The 21,499-nt window shown below is 39.0% G+C and overlaps 1 protein-coding gene across 1 annotated transcript in view; it reads left to right on the top strand.

Moving 5' to 3' along the window:
- Positions 1-13,708, top strand: part of MRPS6 (mitochondrial ribosomal protein S6) — a 45,878-nt gene extending 32,170 nt beyond the window's left edge. The window contains exon 3 of the mRNA XM_042456520.1: positions 13,100-13,708. Coding sequence (XP_042312454.1) covers positions 13,100-13,280 — 181 coding nt within the window. The 3' untranslated portion in view covers positions 13,281-13,708. The remainder of the gene's footprint in view (positions 1-13,099) is intronic.
- Positions 13,709-21,499: the final 7,791 nt, after the last annotated feature.

A 21,499-nucleotide genomic window follows, 5' to 3' on the forward strand; every position in this document is an offset into this window, starting at 1 on the left:
CATTTCTTATTGGGCTTGATTTCCAGAACTTGATTGCCCTCCTCTACATGTTTGTCAATATTCTTCTTGAACTGTGACGCCCAAAACTGGTCAGAGTATTTAAGGTGAGGCCTGATCAAATCAGAATAGAATGGTACAACTACAGTGGTTCCTCCACATTCACTGGGGTTAGTGGTGAATGACCCCTGTGAATATGGAAAAATGCAAATCTCTCCCCCCCCCAAACTATTCTTTTTACCTATGAGAACACCTCTCTAAGATTCTCCGAGCTCTCCAGTGCAACTCTATAGTCACCATCTGCCAGATGTTAATCATGCTGGTGGACCTACAAATGCCTACAGAAATGTTTTCTCTAGGCTGTTTTCTTCTAGCTAAATTGTGATGGAGGACTTAGAGGGAACATACTAATCAAAACCACAAATAATCAAATCTGCAAGAGTCAAAGCTACAAATGTGGATTGTCAACTGTACTTCCCTCGATCTGGACGCAATATTTCTGTGGATGCAACCTGGAATTGCATTGGCTTTTGGGATTCGTTTAGCTTGTGATCTGCTTAGACTCCTAGATTCTTTTCACATGTGGTGTCAACCATCCTGAATTTACGCATTTCATTTTTACCAATAGCAACTTCATTTATATACCGCTTCATACCACCTAAGCAGTCTCTAAGCAGTTCACAACTGTAAGCTAATTGCCCCCAACCAACTGGGTACTCATTTTAGCGACCTCAGAAGGATGCAAGCCTGAGTCGAGCTTGAGCCTTGGCTGGTATTTTTCCTATCTAAATACAGTTTACATCTGTTAAAATTCAGTTTGTTAGTTATGGTGCAACTCTCCAGACTGTTAAGGCCATTTTGAATCCTGAGCAGTAATGTCCCAAAGGTGGTCTCCCTTGTCACTAAGGATTCTCAAGGACTATTGATAGAGGCTCTTAAGATTTTGTCTACATGTTCCTTTAGTCCCTTTGGATGCAGTTCATTGGGTCCTAAAGACTAGAGTTCATTTAGAGTAGTTAGGTATACCTGTGCTACCTCTTTACATATTCTAAATGGCAGTTCCATTACTATATCTGCTCTGATTTCATCAGGGCGAGCACTGATTTTTTTTCAAGGAAAAGACTGAATCAAATTAGATGTTGAACAATTGCTCCTTCTCATTGTCCTCATTAACATTTCACCAGCTTTCCCATACTATGGTCCTACCATTTCCTTGATCTTCCTAGTGCTCCAGATATAACCAAGGCTCCCTTTCTAATAGTCTCTGTAGCAACTCTGAGCTCTTCGTGAGCGTTAGCTTTCCTCACCGTCTCTGTACAAGGACTTACTATGTGTTACAGTTAGCTTTACTCACCTTCTCTGTATAAGGGCGTTAGCTTTACTCACCTTCTCTGTACAAGGACTGGCATATGTGTCACAGTTTTGATAATTTCCCCCCTTTCCCATTTCTTATACGTATTTAAGCAGGTAGTGTCCAAGCATCCTCTATGAAATGCTTACACAAAATTCTTACTTTACTTTCCTTGTTTCCTGAACTCCTGGTTGCTGAGCTCCAGAAATTGAGTGGGTTGGGGGGCTATGTAGAGAGCTACTGAATGCTAGATTTATCCCTAACCAAGTCAGTGACTCCCTCCTTCTCATTACTTACTTCCTCTTAGCAAGCCCTGCCCCCTTAGACAATATGCGCAGGAATAGCACACAACCCAAAATGCAGATACAACCCCTCCAACTCATAGAAAAGCCTCCAAACATCTCCACCGAACAACCAGACTTACACCAAAAGAAAAAGGTTCCCTTTATTTTGTCCCTCCACCAATCTCAAATGAATTGCCTGCTTTCCTTTGCCTGTTTCCCAAGCTCCTGTTCAGCTGTTTTTGATAGTACAGTACTGATTTTAGATGACAGTACATGGCTGAATGAACAAAAATAATATTTTACTGGAGTTATTTGTTTGGAAGTAAATGTCTTGCAAAATAGAAAATGGTGCTTTGACCTGTTGAAAATTAAGATGCTTTTATTGGTGTGTGCCAGTGGACTGAGGAACATATCCTTTAATTCTTTAACACATTGTATTGTTGCTCTTCTTGATAAACTCCCTGAGAATACCTTTTGAAAGAGAGCTGCTTCTCAGCAAGGATCGAGAAATGTTGCTAAGCAACTATGATTGCATAGAGACTGCATTCAATAATCAGAATAACTATTTGTTATTTCTTTCTTCCTGACATTTAAGGATACAAATGGGGCAGTTTGTGCAGTTTATCCCTTGCCACTTGTGGATGTGTCCACAAGTGTATCTTGATTTCACTAAGGCCTTTAACAAAGTCCCCCATGATATCCTTGCAAAACAGCTAGTAAAGTATTGGGCTAGACAATGCATCTATTAGGTGGATTTGTAATTGGTTGATTGACTGAACCCAAAGGATGCTCACCAATGACTCCGAAAGAGAAGTGACTAGCTGGGTGCCACAGAGTTCAGTCCTGGGCCCAGCGCTATTCAACATCTTTATCAATGACTTGGATAATGAAACAAGTGGCATGCTTATCAGATTTGCAGATGACAGAGTAGGAGGGGTAACTAATACCTCAGAGGACAGGATCAGAATTCAAAATGTTCTTAACAGATCAGTTTGCTGAGGCAGAACTATCAAAATAAATTTCAACAGGGAGAAATACAATGTATTACTCCTAGTCAGAAAAATTGAAATGCACAGGTACAGAATAGGTGACACCTTGTTTGACAACAGTACATGCAAAAGAGATTTAGGAGCCTTAGTAAACCACAAGCTAAAGATGAATCAACAGTGTGATGCAGTAGTTAAAAAAGCCAATATGATACTAGGATGTATGAATAGGAGTATAGAGTCTAGATCAAGGGAAGTAATAGTGCCACACTATCCTGCTTTGGTCAGACATCACCTGGAACACTGTGTCCGGTTCTGGGCGGCACAATTCAAGAAGGATATTGACAAGCTGGAATGTGTCTAAAAGAGGATAACTAAAATAGTGAAAGGATTGGAAACCATGCCCTATGAGGAGTGCCTTAGGGAGCTGGGTATGTTTAGTCTGGAGAAGAGAAGGTTAAGGAGTGACATGATAGCCATCTTTAAATATTTGAAGGGATGCCCTACTGAAGATGGAGTAAGATTGTTTTCTGTTGCTCCAGAGACTAGGACACTGGGCAATAGATTCAAACTATAGGAAAAGAGATTCCAGCTAAACATTAAAAAGAACTTACTAATCATAAGAGCTGTTTGGCAGTGGAATACGCTGCCTTGGAGAGTGGTGGGGTCTTCTTTGGAAGTTTTTAAACAGAGGCTGGATGGCCATATGTCAGGAGTTATTTGATTGTGTATTCCTGCAAGGCAGGGGGGGTTGGACTGGATGGCCCTTCTGGTCACTTCCAACTTTACAATTTTGTGATTCTAAATGATGTATTGAGCAAATGGTAGAAGTCTTTCTAAAAAATGATAGCCAAAATAATTTGGGTATTAAGAGCCCATTTTCCTATATTTTAAATCAAACATCCTAGTTATTGACAATGTAGAATGCTCAACTTGACATAACATTTTTAAAAATGAAACAATACGATAGAAACAATGAGGCACTAATAGACATTAAGACATTACACTTTTCCTGAAATCTGTTGGTGATATTGAACAAAGGGGAAGTACCCTAACTTTGCCTTGCCTTTCATTTCTTCTTTTCCTTTCTTTTCAACTGTACTCTATGGATCAGAGTAACAGATCAGGGATAATGTTTTTATGACACAAATTGAATACAGACTGGAGATGAATTGTCAGGTACCCTTAGGTGAGCTGAAGAAGTGAAGTTAGTTTATCTTTGACAAAATGGCACAGTAACAGGTTTTATGACTTGTACCTGCATCCATTACAAAATTTGGCTTAGAAGTGCTGGGCAGAAATAAGACCTGAGATATGTGCAGGTTCTCTGCTTGGATTGGTATTTTTAAACATTAATTAATGATGTAGAATCAGGAATGAACTTTTGGCTACCAATTAATTTCTGAAGCTTGCTGCTTACAACATTGGCCGTTAATTAATTTAACCCTCATCACCTTAGGCAAGAAAATTGAATAGCCTTACATCACCTTTTGTTATAGAATTCACACATAATTAGCTCTACAAGGCTGATATTTTATGAGATGGTCATCTAAAATATTGTAAAGAATTGTCCCTAGGTTTTTAGCTATGTACAGTTTGTCTTGTAGCAGACAAAATAGTACTGTTTTCAAATTGTGTTTGTTGAAGTTGTTGGCAAAAAGGGGATCTGAGAGTTCTCCAGAACAATCCACCCGATGTGAACATGTGTTTCGGTTTTGGATGTTTAGGTATTGTAGAATGCTCTTAATTTGGTACCCACAAACATTCCTGTGGAACTGGAATATTTTTATATTCTTCAGTTCACTTAAATTCTTGTAGAGGTTAAAAAAATACCCTAGATTTCATTATTCAGAATAGATTTTTAATGTTAGGGCATGAGCCATATCAAAGGCTGGGCTGGAGGAACTCCTGAAAAATACATTTATTAGTGGCTACTAGTCATGATGGCTGTATACAGTCTTCAGATTCAGAAACAAGAATGCCATTTTACACCAGCTGCAGAGGATCAAGAGTGGGAGAGAGCTTTTGCACTTAGTTCCTGCTTATGGACTTTCTTTGGTCACTCTAGGAAATGGGATGCTAGACTAGATGGACCCTTGGTCCGATCCAAGAGGGCTGTACTTTTCAGATGGAAACATGCTGAGTAGCTGTGTTTTAAAGTAGTGGTTTTCAACTTCTGATTCATCAGATGTTTCAGACTTCCAAGTCTATGTAAGCCATAGCCAGCATAGGTAAAGGGCAACTATTCTGGAAGTTAAGGTCCCAAGCATCTGGAGCACCAAATATTGAGCACCACTATTTTAGAGAAAACTTTTCTGGAAGGAAACTGTGGGCAAAGCTATAAAGGGAGCTCTTATAGTTTCAGTCATGTAAGAACCTCCTGTGCCTATATTGCATGTCATTCCAGAGGCTTATGGATAAAAGGTGAATCTCTTGTGAAAGCAGAACATCTGAAAGCTGAGTTGAAACTATTTTATCCTGGGGTTCAACAATCCCTCTCAAAAGATTTTGCTATGTTCCCCCCTCTTTCCCCTTTTAAATTTCAGTTGTGGATATTCATGTCTAGTATATTTACTAGCAGATTGGATCATAAAACTTGCTTGGCACAATTTTTTTTTGTTGTTGGATGGCATTCTAAATAGATAGACTTGTGTGTAATCAGATGCTAGAAATTTTCATGACTAGGTATTGTTTGGTGGACGTGGCTGTGTTTCTCAAGGACTTTGCCCACTTCTGAGCTGAAGTATCCTTTCTGAAACAACAACAAAAATTTGTTTTAGCAAACTGGATTTGAATGTATCCTGTAATGGGGCCTTGTGTTTTGCCCGGTATGGAAAGACTGGAGCCACAGTTGTTACATGAAGCAGCACTGAGGCTGCAAAATCCTAAATTCATTTACCTGGCAGTAAGCTACATTGAACTACATATGTAGAAGCCTCTACTGTTGCATTTGGAAAACCTTTGGGTGGAGCATGTCAGTTGTAGTCCCAGTTGGGGAGGGTTTTGCCTTTGTTGGACGTGGAAACCTCAAAAAGTTAAGTCTTTGTCTCCCAAGACCCACATGCCCAAAAGGAATGGCCTCTCCCTGCATGGATATCCTTCCATACCATCTTAACTGAGAACAATAACATCTCCACAAAATCTAGGCCTGTGACTCTAACATTGTCACTCCCTCATGTAATTTTAATCATTTTTGCCCGATGAAGAAGCCACGAATCTTTGGAAGCTTGGGTCATGTATTTTGTGCATTTTGGTTGGTCCAATAAAGGTATAACTGTTTCATGGATTTTTGCTGTTATTCTAGTTTCTTGTGGAAAGTGAGTTAGACATATATAGGATTGGCCTGTAGAAAGCTTTGACCTGTATACAGGGAAGTCAGACCATTACACTAATGGGGCACTGTCTAGCCGATCTCCGTTTACCCTCCACCAGCCCAGCCCTGCCTGCTTTTTTGGTTACAGTAATTTCTCTCTCCATTATGTTATTTTGCTCACTAAAAAGACAGCTCACTTTATCTCCCCCCCCACCCCCTCCCCCCTGTTAAAACATGATTTTAGACTACTGAGTATGAGTAATGGATGGCTGTACACTCGCAAATCATTTCCACAGTAAGAGTCTTTGTTATATGAAGTGTGTTGTGGTTCTGTCTTGGGTTATTGCAGTGACACCTTGGCTATGGTAACACCATACCCCAGTGGCAGAATGTACTTTACTGGTCAGTGCAGCAAAGCCTTTTTCTTCCACTGTTGAGATTTGGTCTTGTCCTTGATGCAGGTAGCTTGTTTTTTTTCCTATGGTAGGAGGGCTGACCTGGAGAGCTCTATTTTGCATAGAATATCACAGGAGCTGCAAAATGGGTCACTTGATCTTTTCCAGAAATGTTTACTGGTAGTGTCCAGCACCTCTGGAATTCTTAGCTTGCCTCTTGCAGGAGCTATTTTAATCTTCTCCCCAACCTCACAATCCATGGTATTCATCATGACTTATTAGGGCTTCTGGGGCAGAGCTTGAAAATTATGATGCTATATGAAATGCTGAAGTTAGCTCTTTATAAAAGATGGAAATTTTCTGGGCACTCGCTTAACCAGGTTCTCCCTTGGGCACCTTGTCACACTAGATCAGCTGAGAACAGTTTCCCCAGTAGGACTCCAAAGTAAGCTTTGGCCCAGCTGCTTCTCTGATGTTATTATTTTTTTTCCAAAATCTCAGCTGGGAATGCAATTGTTCAATATATTTAAAGTCCAAGGATTTGAATCTTGCTCTGTGTATAATTAAATATCCACCCACCCTCTCCCACCACTTCTTTAATCTGAAATGAATAGTCAGAGAAACCCCCATTTAACTATTTGTAGCCCTAATTCATTGGAAGTGGGGAATTTTATTTTCCTGTAGAGCTAATGTGGTGTGGTGGTTTGAGCCTTGAACTATCATCCTAGAGTTCATGGTTCAAATCTCCATTCAGCCTTGGAAATGCCCTGGGTGACCTTTGGCAAGTCACATTCTCTCAGCCTCAGAGGAAGGCAAAGATAAAACAAACCCTTTGCCAAATAAATATTGCCAAGAAAACCCTGTGATAATGCCTTAGTAGTGTTGCCATAAATCTGAAATGACTTGAAGGCACACAAGAACAACAATTTAAGATGACCTACTATTTAAAACCACCCAGATTATTGTAATGTATGTGGCTTCCCCCAATGAATCAGTGGGATTTTCCTAGTTTGTTTGCTCTGCAGTTGTAAGGCAAAAGACTTCTTCTCATAGGAACCATGTTTCATCAGTTTACTGATAAATGGGTTTGATTGCATCTCTGTAAATATCTTTGGGGTGTGTTTCCTTTCCTTCATTCTCCATCCTTCAACACAACACCACCTCAGGTTTTGTTACTCCAGTGGGAAGCAATAGCTTCAATATTTCCATGTCCCTTGCTTTAAATGAAGGCAAATGTGATCCTGGTTTGCATGTTTGGAGAGCTGTGCAGGTTTGCACAAAATACCTCTGTTGGCTTGATAACCTGTTTCTTTCTCTTGATAGGCAGAGCTGTGGCTCTAGTCCTGAACTGCAGTTGTTTTCCTTTTTCTTTTGAACATACTGAAGCTATAATTACAAAAGGATAAGAAGATCCTTTCTCAAGCAGGCCCCTTTGTTCATAGACAGAGGTCAGTTCTTTGGCCTGGCTCCAACGCTGAAAGAGTTGTCTGATGCTGCTAATCTAACCGCCTTGTTGCAACTGCTGCATTTTTTTTTAATCGGTAGATAAAATTTCTGGCTGGTGAGAAGGCACAACAAAGACAATGTAGCCACAGCTCATCTCCCCTCTACACACACACACACACACACACACACACACACACACACACTGCCTTCAGTTATCATCAGCTCTCACTGCGGTGGAAATTTCCACTGTCTGCCTTATGTGAGCAGGAAAAAAAACCCTGTGAAGTATTATAAATCATCCTTTTTAGGGGACGGAATCTATTTCTGTTTTAAGGGCGTGACATGACAGAAAGCAGCTCCAGTATTTATTACATTTAGCCATATAATAAGAAAATTTAGTGAAACATTAGAAAGGAGCTATGTTGGGAGGATTACTAGCAAAGGATGCAGACATTGTGGGCTCCAAACATACATTTTACACCATTTTGTTTTGGCAGCATTAAATGACCACAACAGCACTCCAGTACGACATATTAGGGCTTCTCCTCTTGTTCTGTTTTGTAGTAAGACTTCATTAATACTTGAATGCTGCAAGCTCTGTCTGAAAGGCCACAAAGAAGATCTCCTTTATCACAGTCAAGTAAAACAGAGTTCCTCAGTTTTCCACTGTGTGGAGAGAGGTAGTCAGATAGCTAGATAGGCTGATGTCTTTACCAGCCTCTCAGGCTTCATAAAGGATTCTGTACTTGTCAAGTTAGTCTGATGCATGGCTTATATGTAATATGTTACATATTTCTCTCTCTCTGTGTGAGTGTTTGTGTGTATTTCCTTATTTAAGATATTATAATCGAGCCAGCATTATGTTCATTTGAAAGTCTTTCTTTAAGAGTTTGGTGTCCATAAGAGTGTTTTCATTTCCATCTGTACTGGGAAATGATAAATATTACTTAGTGTTGTTGAAATGTACCTATGTGAGAGTAGAGCCAAGGTAGTGTCATGGTTTGAATGTTATACTTAGGTAGGCTTGCCATATCCCGCCTGGGGGCAGGACTTTCCCGGTTTGGGGCGGGTCTGCACGGTCCTGCCCCGGTTTGCCCCCGCCCCCAGGATTGCCCCCGCCCCCGGGCTGATGGGAGGATTCCCTCCCCATTTGGGCTCCGCCCCAGCTGAGGACGGGGGCCCAGGCTGGGAGGGAAAGCCTCCCCTCAGCGAGGCTCCTATTCAAATGCAGGACACACAAAAGTGTCCTACATTTGAAAATTTTGTCCTACATTTGTCCCGGTTTGAAGGTCCTGACAAATGGCAACCCTATACTTAGGACTCTGGGAGACCAGGGTTCAAATCCCTTATCAGCCATAATGGGGCTGGAGCATCCACAGATTTTGATATCCACAGGAGGTCCTGGAACCAAACCCCAGCAGATACCGAGGGGCCACTATAATTTTAATAGTCGGGCTTATTTATGTCAGTAAATGTATCTAATTGTGTTTGTCCATTAGTCAGTTTGTCCATCATGGCTAAATCCTTATGTAGCACTGAGCAAACAGAAGCAATTGATTTGTCCATTCAAGAACAATTTGTCCATTTGTCCATTCAAGAACAATTTCTAAAGCCAGAGAAAGAGAGACTTTAGACCTTTATCCAAACTTTGAAGTAAGTATAATTAAGAGTTCAGAGTTAAATACCATGTAAGATTGTATCCACTTAGCCCCTCCTTCTGATGGAACAGCTATTTTTATGATTCCTCTTCATGCTACAGCTTCCTGCATTTCAGAACTATATTGAAGTGCCTGAAAGAGGAACTGAAGGAAAGGAGGCGGGTTGGGGAAAGTCCCATTGTGCATGTGGAAGTGCATTTATTTGTTTCACCTATAATTTCACTTGTTTCCTTAGATTTACCTATGGATTATTACCGAATCCAAAACATTTCTACAACATTACATTTTACTGCATGTTAGATAACTTAGACAACATCCTCTTCAGTAAATAGAAGATTAAAAAAAATTATATGATGGAGTTTAAAAACGGATGAGTACCATCTGTGAATTATTTCCACCAAATCACATTTTCAGATATATAAATGTGTTTTATATAAAGAATATTATTTATATGGCTAAGCAAATATTGGTCACTTTGAAGTATAATTACACAAAATAACATGTAGTTACATGCTTAGAAAGGGGATGTAGTTGTTTGTCTTTCCTATGGAATCACTTCCAATTGCAATTCCAACCCTGTTGTTGTTTTGGTAGTTAATGCACTCACACATCACCAGTTTGCCAGTCAGTTTGCTTCTAGCATCGCACTGATGCTTCAAAATCCAAAATATATGCTAGTCTGGAAAAATTGAAAATCTTTGGCCATTATGAGAAAGTAATGGGATGTAACTTAAATTCGAAGAAGATTTATTTATGTAGTATATTAACAAATCAGTGATGGCCTTCTTCCATTAGAGAAAAAAAAGCATTGGGAAGGTATGAATTCACTTGCATTGGGGTACGTGTGAAGATGTACATAGGTACCAGTGGCTGGTGAAAGGGCCTTCCTTCATACCAGCTCCCACTGCTGTGGCCTCAGCAGGAAAGAATAGCCAGCATTTGCTGGACTTAATCCACTCCCCCATTGCTATCCCCTTGTATTTGTGTTTCATGTCTTTTTACATTATAAACCAGCAGGAAAGGAACTGTCAATGACCTGTCAGGTGCTTTGGGAGCCTTTTTGGTGGGGGGTATAGATGCTCTAAATAAAATAAATTTTAAAAAATATACTTAGCACTCTCCACACAGGTCTTGTTTCAGCGACAGTTCCTCCTCCATGCGGTTTTTCAGATGCCCATTTAAACCTGGGATCTCTTGTTTGGAACACCTTTTGGGAGAGAATTGTACTATAAAAGTGGTTGAGGAATGATGAAGTTTCTGCCATCTCGCTGCTTCTTGGTTTTAGATACTCATCTCACAAAGCACCTTTTTCCTAATAGATTACTGTTTTTTTTGTTCCATTTAATATACAGTAACTCCTTCCTGAAAACAACACTATTGCAGCCTAAGGGGACAAAACATACATAAACTTTCTTTCTTGCTTGCTTGCTTTTTTGGTCAGGGTGGAAATAGCAGACAGGAAATGTTTGCCTGAATGCTGAGAATTTCAGGCAGTACTGGAAGAGTGTGAAAATTGAATCTACAGTGTTGGCAAAGGCCTGGAGTTCTACAGTCTGGCATGCTGAGCTGAAGAATGAATGACAAGCAGCTTGAGTTGGGGCTGTCAGTCTGTAGGTGTCATTTCTGCCCACAGTGGCATAAATCCAAGGGTACCCTGGTACTTAACAGAACTCCCCACCCCTCCTTCTTGAAGCTGTAAGTGCTGCTCCCTTAATGGCTCTGAGGGATTTCCTGGTTCCCTAGAGGAGGATTTTTGGGGGCTCAGCGGGACTGCAACCAGAGAAGAGTACCCCTTTCTCCAGTTCTGCTGATAGAAGCAGCTCCAGCAGCAGATGCAGGTTCCTGGTTTTAATTTCTTAAAGCAAGAAAGCAGTAAATGCCTGGTGCTTCAAACTTGTTTTCTTGCTTTTTTTGAGGGGGGGGGGAGCCACAGTATTTTGTTGGAGTTCATGGTTTTTGACAGACACGTACATATCTTATGGTATATAATTGTAGATCTCTGATAGTGTGCATCTGTTCTTTGTAGCCTTCCCCAAATGCAACATGACAGTCTTGCCCCAAGGAATATGAAGTGCCCAGAATGCAAAGTTTTCTTCATCATAATCTCTACAGTGCCTTTTCACACAAGTTCTGTTAGCTGTGCAGCTGTGCAGAGCAATAAAAGACCCTCTGGGAGCCAACCATTACTTATTAAAAAAAAAGTTGAATCCTGTTGTGATGTTTGCACAGAAAATATTAGGCACTTGGCTTTCATGCAAGAGCTGGTGAATAATTTGGCAGAGTATCAGCACCCTCCTCTAGTACCATCTAATGAACCAAGCCCCATATATAGAGTTGCACTGAGACCGCAGAGAAGGTGGTAAAGGGTGTTCTTCAAATAGTTGTCAGCACATTTCAGTCACATATTCAAATCTTCTTCTCCTCCATAGAAGCCTCTATTGAGTTTATTTTGAGTTGCAAAGAAACAAGGTTTTCTTCATCTCTGATGAAGAGCCTGTCCCATGGCAAACACTTCTAGAATATGGCTAGATTTTATTTGTGTCACTGAAGAAACCACATGTCTCGTCTACACAAATAACCATTTGAACAACAGTTAACTGATAAGCAGTTGTGTTTACTGATGTGAGTTTGGACTGCATTATGTGTGCAATAGAAAGACCAAATGGGAGGAAAAACTTGATTGCAGCAGTTCTTGAAAAGTATGGTAACATTATTGCTTGTAAAACTCCCAGGCAAGTACAGTATGTTATTATTCAGCCAGGCTAGTGAAGTGTTTTGATTGTCTTACCCTTGGTCACTTCCTTGATTGTGCTTTTACCCATGTTTATATTTTGCTTACTTTTTGTAAGCTACCTTGAAATCCTTAAATATCTGGTAGTAGCAAAAGGTTTTAAGTAAACAGTATAAAATAATTTTAAAGAATGCGTAATTGTTTCTTCTGTGAACATTGGTCTATTAAAGCCTGTAAAAAATTCCAAAGAATAGTTTTCTTTAATACTTTGTTTGTTTAATTTACATCCCACCTTTCTTCCAATTTGGGAATCCTAATATAAGGGGCTCGATAGATGGGCAGATCCGTGCCGACCCTTTTAGCCCCACATTGTTACCTCAGTCACCAAATGGCGTGGCAACAATGCGTTCCCTCCTGGGAACAAAAAGAAGCTGCCTAAAGCAGCTTCCTGGAAGGGGTGGATTGGTGTGCATGCCCCAATTGCATCACTCCCTGCCAGCACCATTTGGGTGCTGCACAATGCTCGCACCATCCTGGCACTGCCCATGTGGAGGCGGCAGGCCATGATGGTGGCGTCCTGGCAACTAGGGCTGCTGGGCATCTAAATGCCCACCTCAACTAGCCCTAGTTTGTGATGAGGATGCCGCAAACTGCCTGTCTGTACCAGGCTATAAGTTAAAACCATAGATAATACAAAAGTTAAAAAGCAAGTAAATAAACAACTATATTAAAGACATGAATTCAAAACAATTTAAAAGGCATAGTAATGATGTTTACACATATTCCCCAATTAAAGGGCTTTCAATGAAGACCTTGGATCTTTTAAGCCTGAAAGTCCAAACAAGTTCTGTTTGATTTTGAAACTACAGTGATACCTAAGAAAAAAGTGTGTAACATATCTAATTATTATTATTTTTTTGCTTTTGTTTTTTCTCCAGGTATTTTTTGGTAGATTTTGAATCTTCACCAACAGTTATTTCAGCCGTGAAGGATCATTTGGGACGTGACATTGATGTAATCAGGTCTACTGTTTTAAAGCATCGAATGATTAAAGCAGAAGAATGTATGGGCATTATTGAAGAAAACAATGCTGATAAACTAATTGGGAAGAAGAAATAAATACTGGATGATTAAAAAAGAATGGGACAAAACTGAATAAAAACAGTTTTCCTTTTGCATTATTCTTTTTAACCACCTTGTAATAGAAGACTATAGAGAGACTGTAGCCACTAATTCTAATCTAGTGAGTGTATAATTTATGCAGAATTATCTTTTGGCTATTTTTCTTTCATATTCTTGTCCCTTCTTTGAAAATCTAATTGTGTGTTCCCCTCTCCTTAATGTTACATTTGTTTTTGAAGATTGTCCTACCCTAAAACTCTACTGACAAACTTTTACCCAACAAAGTGGGACTTACTTCTAAATTATCATGCAGGACTGGTCAGAATTTTCACATTCTGTACATTTAACAGCAATGTCCTCTGTGATGTATATACTGTATAATGATATTTAAAATGTATTTGAATGTAATAAAGTTATAAAATGAACAGAGATTGGTTTATAAAGAATATAAAAAAGGCAAAAATAACCATATGAGTTCTGTTCGCTAGCATATTGCTTTTTGGTTTCACTGTTCCTAGCATATTGCTTTTTGGTTTCACTGTAAGTAAACCTCTTTGGGTATTAGTCCATCCAAACAAAGAAAATTATATTGCTATATTAAAAATATAATTTTAGTTTTCATTTTATTTATACCATATGACATTTTGTAGTCTTTAAATATATTCTTAAATTTAATTTCTGTTGGCTTGTCCTTTTTTGTTCTGATTTTTCACTCACTAAAAGTGATTCTTTGCAAATGGATAGATTTGATAATATAGCAGCTTCCTCATTTTATTAGTATTTAATGTTCTTTTTGGCCTCCTTTAAGAAATCACGAAGATTTCAGAACCTTACTCTTTTTTCAAAATTTGAGATGTGCAGTTATTCCCAGTTGTCCATAAAATCAATGTTACTCTTGAAAGGAGCGGAAAAGTGACTTGCTACGACTGATTTGAACTACTGTGATCTAGGTGCTTTAATTGTGGGCTGCATCCATTGTATTGGAAGTATTTACAATCAGTTGCAATCCCTGTTTAACTTACAACAGGGGACTTCCATTGGCCTCCCCTATAGAGAACCACTTAGATCCATAGCAGCAGAACAACATCAGGTGCTCCAAGGTCATTCACTAGAGATGGGGTGAACTGGACGGTGTCAAGCAACAGAGATGCTTCCCAGAGTATCTCCCACAGCATCATGAGGACCACCATCCCGATGCCCATTTTAACATTCTCTCTGTTGAGAAAGGGACTTGCCTGGCACTTGGAGGACTAACATTTCCAAGCTCAGTCATACTCTGGCTTCATGAGTTGCTCGTACTAATTTGGACAGTACATGAAAGGATTTGACCAGGGCCTGGAGGACTTACAGCCTTACCTCTGAATGTTTATTCAAAGGCATAGCTGTGTCTTATCTCCAGTCTACTTCATCAGATTTAATGGGATGTCCCTGCCCTGTCCCTCCCATGCAATTGCGTGAAGATTATCACACAATGTCATTATCGCATCCATGACACATTCTTATTGCACTATCATGATAAGATTTTCAGACGATGTCGTGCTTGTCATGAACTTCTCTCACTCCTGAACTGGCATAGCCCCGTCAGTTTGTATTAACGGAAACTTGTGTTAATACAGTGACAGGGCCACTGACGGGACAAGGCCTGGATAAGCGTGGACACAGTAAGGATGGGAGCGATCCCTCTTTACCCCTTGTGATAATCTCCAGGGTCTCTGAATGCTTATGCGGCAAACTTCTTTCTCTCAATTAGCCTCAAAGATGCTACACAATATCTTTGTTTGAAGGTGTATGTTCCAGTTCAGAAGTGAGGAAAGTGCAACCTGCAGGGCATAGGTGTTATAAACCCCCAACACACTGTCTTCAAAACCTACCAAAATATGCTGAAAAAATTGGCTGAAAACCAGATCCTCCACCAGCCCCCAAGTGCAAACCAAAAATAGTTTCTAGTCATTTGGGATCACACTTTAAATCAATTTGGTGTGTAGGCCACTAAGCGGTACAGGGAGAAAACTGGTCCTCACTACTGTTCTTGACCCTGTTCTAGCTTAAATGTACTTGGCCATTAACAAGGCCTTATAGTACTTGAGCATGAAAAGTTATGTTCATATCTGCTACTGATTCTTTTCTAACAAACATCAATAGAGGCATATTCTATTGATTCAAGCAAGAGGAGGAATGTGAAAACACACCATGCCATCCTTAAGGTAAAAGCCGGCCACCCTGCTTAAAAAAACAAAACCCTGAGGGAAACCAAAGGCATTAGTGTCTAATGTCCCAGTGTCAACTAGAGAGAAACTGCAGCCACAAAGATGATGGATTCCAAATACTAAGCAGGCATCCTGACCACTGAACCTACCAACTGCAGCAAAGATTTGTATTAATAGAATCATAGAATCATAGAGTTGGAAGAGACCACAGGGGCCATCCAGTCCAACCCCAAAATTGAGGCAGCTGTGTTCACACACACACAACACACACATATTGTTCAGATGTTTTATTAGTGTCTAAATACATGCCTAGATATTTCTTTCTCCTCAGCCAGAAACCTCTGTGTGAACAATCCACTCGTTGAGCAACTGAATTCACACTGATACTGATTCACATTTTCCAGTCATTCAATACACACTTTGTGTTTTTGTTTCAAATATAAATATAACACTCCTTCCCACCCAGGTTAGTAATTAGCTATTTTAAGCTACTAGAATGTAACAGCTTTTAAAGTGCATCTTTCTCCCTCCTCCCCAGTGAAGTTTGGAATATACACCAACTTAAATTAAAAGCATTTGTATATTATTAGGTAAATTATGTTTTAGTAAACTGAGAAAGTGGGCATAAAATGTCACTACAATATTCCCTTCAAGACGTGATGATTTACAAGTAATCTTTATGTGAATGGTTTTAGTTTCATTGGTCAGGGTTTTTCTGCATTTGTTTGAATCGGTAATGTTGTTCACATCCCAAAATGTTGGATGTTGAAAGAGCTGGAATTTCTCAGCTGTGTAATAATGTTAGCATTTACAAAGCATTAATGTATTAGGAAGTGGCCTTCAAGTAAGAAGGTGGGGTGGGGACCAAAGATTTTCCCCCTCTACATAACAGTAAATACCTCCTCTTAGTACACATTAACAGTATTGCAACCAGCACTAGTTAATGTATTTGTAAATTTTTAGACCCAAATATGGCAGCCATTTGCAGACAACAGTAAACTCTTCAGTAAAATCCTAAAATCCAATGCTGTTTCATTAAAGCCAATGGGAATGTTGCTATAGACTCCAATGGGAAAAAATTTACATTCTTACTAAGCATTTACACTTTATCTTATGTAAGTCTCAGCTTTGTGTATCTGAATTCTGCAATTTTTACCTACTCTGGCAAGATTGCTCCAGTCTTATTAGTTTGGATGGGGATCATTGGTGTTTTAGGACCAATTAGGACCAATTCTCCGTTGCATTGGGTCTGGGCTTTGAGTAGGTCATACTAAGATACTTTAAAAAAATTTTTAAGCCACCCATCTGGTAGTTTTCCTGTCTGTTCAAAGTAGAGCTGTAACATTTCCAGAAACTTTGAAGCCATGGAAGGAAAATAAACATCCTCTTTTTTGGCTGGGGGGATTATTATTTTGGGGGAGGGGGATTAAAAAGGCAGTATTAATATCCTTTACAGATTGAAAGTCACTTTGTTACTTTAGGATCATAAAATATGGTATGAGTAACATGGTGGAGCATAAAAGTATGTTTTATATATTAGAAGAACAATAAAAAATAAACTGAATTTATTTTTTTAAAAAAAAATTCTAAGAAATGGAGCTACATTTTCTGAACGGCAAGCATTACAAAACCACTGAATTTTGGAGATGAATTTTGGTTTTGCTAGTTTATGAGAATCAAGCAGAAAACAGAATAAAGCAACAGCAAGAAAATAAGAAATCTTCAACCCTTATAAAAGAAAGAAAATTATTTTGCCACTTCTAATCCTCCATAGTGTCAAACAAATACAAAGCACTAATTCCCATCAAAAGAACGGAAAAAGGAAACCACAGGCTTTTGAATCTAGTTCAGTATCATTATTCTGCTGGAAGACTCCATTCTTCTTGCCTTCAGTTCTGGTGAATTTTCAATTCACTTTTGAAGAAAAGGATCCCCATAACATGCTGCTGCCACTGCCACTACCATGTTTTACCATGAAAATGGTGGCCTCAAGGTAGTGAGCACTGTTGGCTTTGTGCTACATACTCTTGTGGGAAAGTCAAATGATCAGTTTAGGTCTCATTAGACCAGAGAATGTTTCCCCACATGTTTGCCATGTCCACCTTGTGTCTTTTTGCAAATATCAAGTGGACTTTGATTATTCATTTCAGATTCATTTCAGTTATGGCTTTTTTCTCACCACTTTCCCATAAGACCCAGCTTAGTGTGGTATCCAGGTGATAGCTATCCCATGGATGGTTTCTCTCATTTCCTGTGTGGATTTCAGGTGTGGATCTTTTGAGCATCATTGGCCTCTTCATAGCTTTTCCAATTGACATGCTCCTTACCTGGTGACTGTGTTGTGGGTTCTCTCAGTGCTCTAGTCAGGGCCATGGATGAGCTGTAATCTTTACATTTTGTAATAATCAGTTTAACAGTGCTCTGGTGGATGTTTGCAGTTTAGGATATTTTTTGATTGGTGCTTCTACACAACTATATCCCAGACTTGTGTGGATAGCACCTTGGTGGTCTTGATGCTATCTGCTTAGATATGTTGTCCAATAAACTCTAGTGCCTTTCAGAAAAAGGTGTAATTAATCTCAGATCATATGGCACTGGAATTGCACATAGGCAGACTCCATTCAATGGTGTCTGTGACCTCTGGATGCAATGGGTTGCACCAGAGTTTATTTGTGTATGTCATAGCCAAGGAGGTGAGTACTTACAGAGCCAACAAATGCCAATATGTTTTTGTTTACTTAACATATATGCCATAATATAAATATTTTGCACCTTCTCAGTGTTATGTATCTTATGTACATCAAGTGATAACAATGTTAATTAAATTCATTTTAATTCTAGATTGTAAAACAACAAAATGTGGAAAAGTCAAAGTAGGGTGAATACTTATGTGAGGCACTAGCATGGCTAATTTTTTTGTTTTGCTCTTCCACTTACAAAAGAGTCAAGAGTGACATAATTATTTTAAAAAAATGCAAAATACAGGATTAAAACAAACATAAATTGAAGACAAAATACTTTCTCACACATGCACACATGCAACATGGCAGTCTGCGATTTACACTTTCCAAATCTTGTGGTAAAAAACTCTGGATCTCTTTCAGTTCTTTGGTTTTCATTGAGAACATTTCCAACTTTGTTTATCTCTTCTTTAGATTATATGCAATTATGATGTCTGAGAAATGAAAATATTTTAACTGGTAAGCATAGAACATTGTAAATTATCTCCTAGCTGTTCTAATTAACTATCCCAGTGTCTTCAGGAATGTGTAGAAACAGTAGACAGAAATTTGCTATAACAATGCTAGTGGGATGGAAATGAACTAAATTAAATAAATGTAAAGACATTTCCACAGCTGCTTGAAGAAAGTTCAACAGGTGGTTTTTTAAAGAGAAGAATTATACTGGGAAGACTGTGCCTTTCACAAAGCATGAACGACAAATCTTTGCAAGAATTACAGTAAGCATTAGGCACTAAATCTACCAATTCCTACACTGAAGTATATTTATTTGATAAATTCTTCTCCTATATGATGATTGCCTTCAGAGGAGAGTGCTTACTTTGTTTGAGAAAGCTCATAGTTTAGTGGAAGACCAAATACGTTATGTGTAGAAGATATTGTGTTTGATCACCAGCATCTTTGTGAAACTTTGGTGCCTCCAGAGGTCAGTGAACATAGATTGAATTTATAACCCACCTTTCTCCCAGGATGAGATCCAAGGGGCACCAAGGAATACTCTTCCTATCATGACTGCCTCATTGTTGGCCTGGTTGTCTAGTTCTAATGGGAACCAGATTCACCAACATGAAGACCATACCATGCAATATGAAGTACAAGACAAGAGGATTGGAAAAGAGGACAGGCTAAGATCCTGGACATGCATCAATATACAGGGATGGGCTAGTTGTAAGTGTAAATCAATTTTGAGACATATTGCAAAGGTCCAGGTCAAGCTATTTTTGTTGCCAAAGGCAGGGCAGCAAATCATAATCTCTAGTCATCTAAGTCAAGATGTATAATGTTCAAAGTGAATCTAGTTATTTTGGCACTTGAGCCAGAAAATCCCACAAGGACCTCATCTCATCACTGGCAGTAAAAATAATAACTAATAAATTGTTGCCCTTTCAGGACATCCAAAATGGACCACATGGGTCTATTGGTTTATTCTGCCTAATGGCAAGGTCTGCTCTGATAATACAGAACAAGAGATCTGATTTTAATCCGGAATTTATATCTTCAGTTCCCAACTGAAGCATAAATTGAATTGGAATGGAGATATGAAAAGACAAAGAGTTGGTTACATGTCTGAAAAACACAAAAAATTGCTTCTGATACAAATGCTGACAGGTACAATAAAAATAATGTATTCAGTTTTAATGGAGTAATTGATCTCACTGTGTGACTTACATGGGTCTAAGTCCACATTCCTTTCATTGGACATTGGTAATTTTTAAATTGTTTTAACATGTTATTTTAATATGCTTCTAATTGTGTTTTAAAATGGTATCTTTTTAGCTTATTCTTTTGTCAGCCGCCTTGGGTCCTAATCCAGGAGAAAGGCAACTTATAAATAAATGGAATAGAAATAGAAATAAACAGATGTTGTTGGACAGCAACTCCTGTTATCCCTAACCATTTACCATATCGCTGGGGGTGAGGGACATTTAGAGTCCAACAATATCTAGAGGGACACAGATTTCCTGCTCCTGGCCTATTCTGTCCTTTGTGTCTGCACAGAAGAGTTTATAATGCTCAGTATTATTGTTATTATTATATTTATTTGTAGCCCACTCTTTCTCCAGAAGTGGCTCCAGAATCAGAGCGGCTCACAACATGAAAAGAACAATAACTATACTGGGAGTACAGAGAAGCAGGATACGTACAGTATGTGTTTACACCGTGTGGTACTTTATAAGTTCCTGGTGAATATGGGACGATGCTCAGTAAGTTCAGAGTTTAAATACAAGAAAAGAGGGCATGTCAGCATTCTCAACATAAATCAAAGCAAAAACTGTTTGATCGTTTGACTTGTTAATTATTAACTAACATGAACTATTTCAGATTACAACAGCCACTGGGTAAATGCAAACTATTATCTTTAGTAATTCCTTAAATGTTCTAAGAATATTATTCTGCCCTACACTGATGAAAAGTTACGCCAGCAGATTGCCAGGCCAAATGAAAACATAATAGCGGATGGGTGGGTGGAAGGGAATGTATCAAACTATGCATTTTTCATCTTGATTGAACCTATCTTAGCTATATTCAGAAGGCAGGCCCCTTGGCAAGGGAGTACTACTGCTTAGACTCAGGATGGGAAAAGCTTCGTTCCCAAGACACTTCAGGGTGAAGGTTAGAGCAGATGGGCTCTTGTTTGTTTGTAGGGAAGAGGCTGAACGAACACAGCAGGATTTAAGAACCAGGAACTCAGTCCCAGAGGTTGTCTTTGGAAGCCATAAGTCTTGAGTCTAACGAATTTGTAGGTGCTTTTTATACATGACATTTTTAGATACCTCAAATTTCATGTGTGAATGAGACAAATATGTATTTGGATATAGGTTTCTTGTAGATATACTATTGAGAGATGCAGATGATAGCTCCCTGCCAAGTATATACTGGCCTCCAAATGTGCATCTGTACTCTTAGAAAGAAGAGAATTAACGGCTGTTACCAATAGTTTGTTGAGTTTGATAAAATAATTTCCAATTCAAGGAATCAGAGCATTATCTTTGCTCATATAGCATCAACCCCAAGGACAGACATTTTTCATCTTGCTGAAACAAGAATGAAATTCCCGAAGAATAAACTTTATTTATTTTTGCGTTTGATACCTCACTTTTCAGAACAGGATGATTCTCAGAGCGGCATACCAAAAGGAAACAAAAATATTTTAGTTATGTAAGCAATGACACTGTGTGTGTGTGTGTTGAGTGTGTTTTCAAGTCACCAGTCAACTTATGGAGACTCCATAAATTCGTGGGGCAAAAGGAGAACTTAAATCTTTATT

This window comes from Sceloporus undulatus, chromosome 3, assembly GCF_019175285.1.
Source record: "Sceloporus undulatus isolate JIND9_A2432 ecotype Alabama chromosome 3, SceUnd_v1.1, whole genome shotgun sequence".
NCBI classification, from domain to species: domain Eukaryota; kingdom Metazoa; phylum Chordata; class Lepidosauria; order Squamata; family Phrynosomatidae; genus Sceloporus; species Sceloporus undulatus.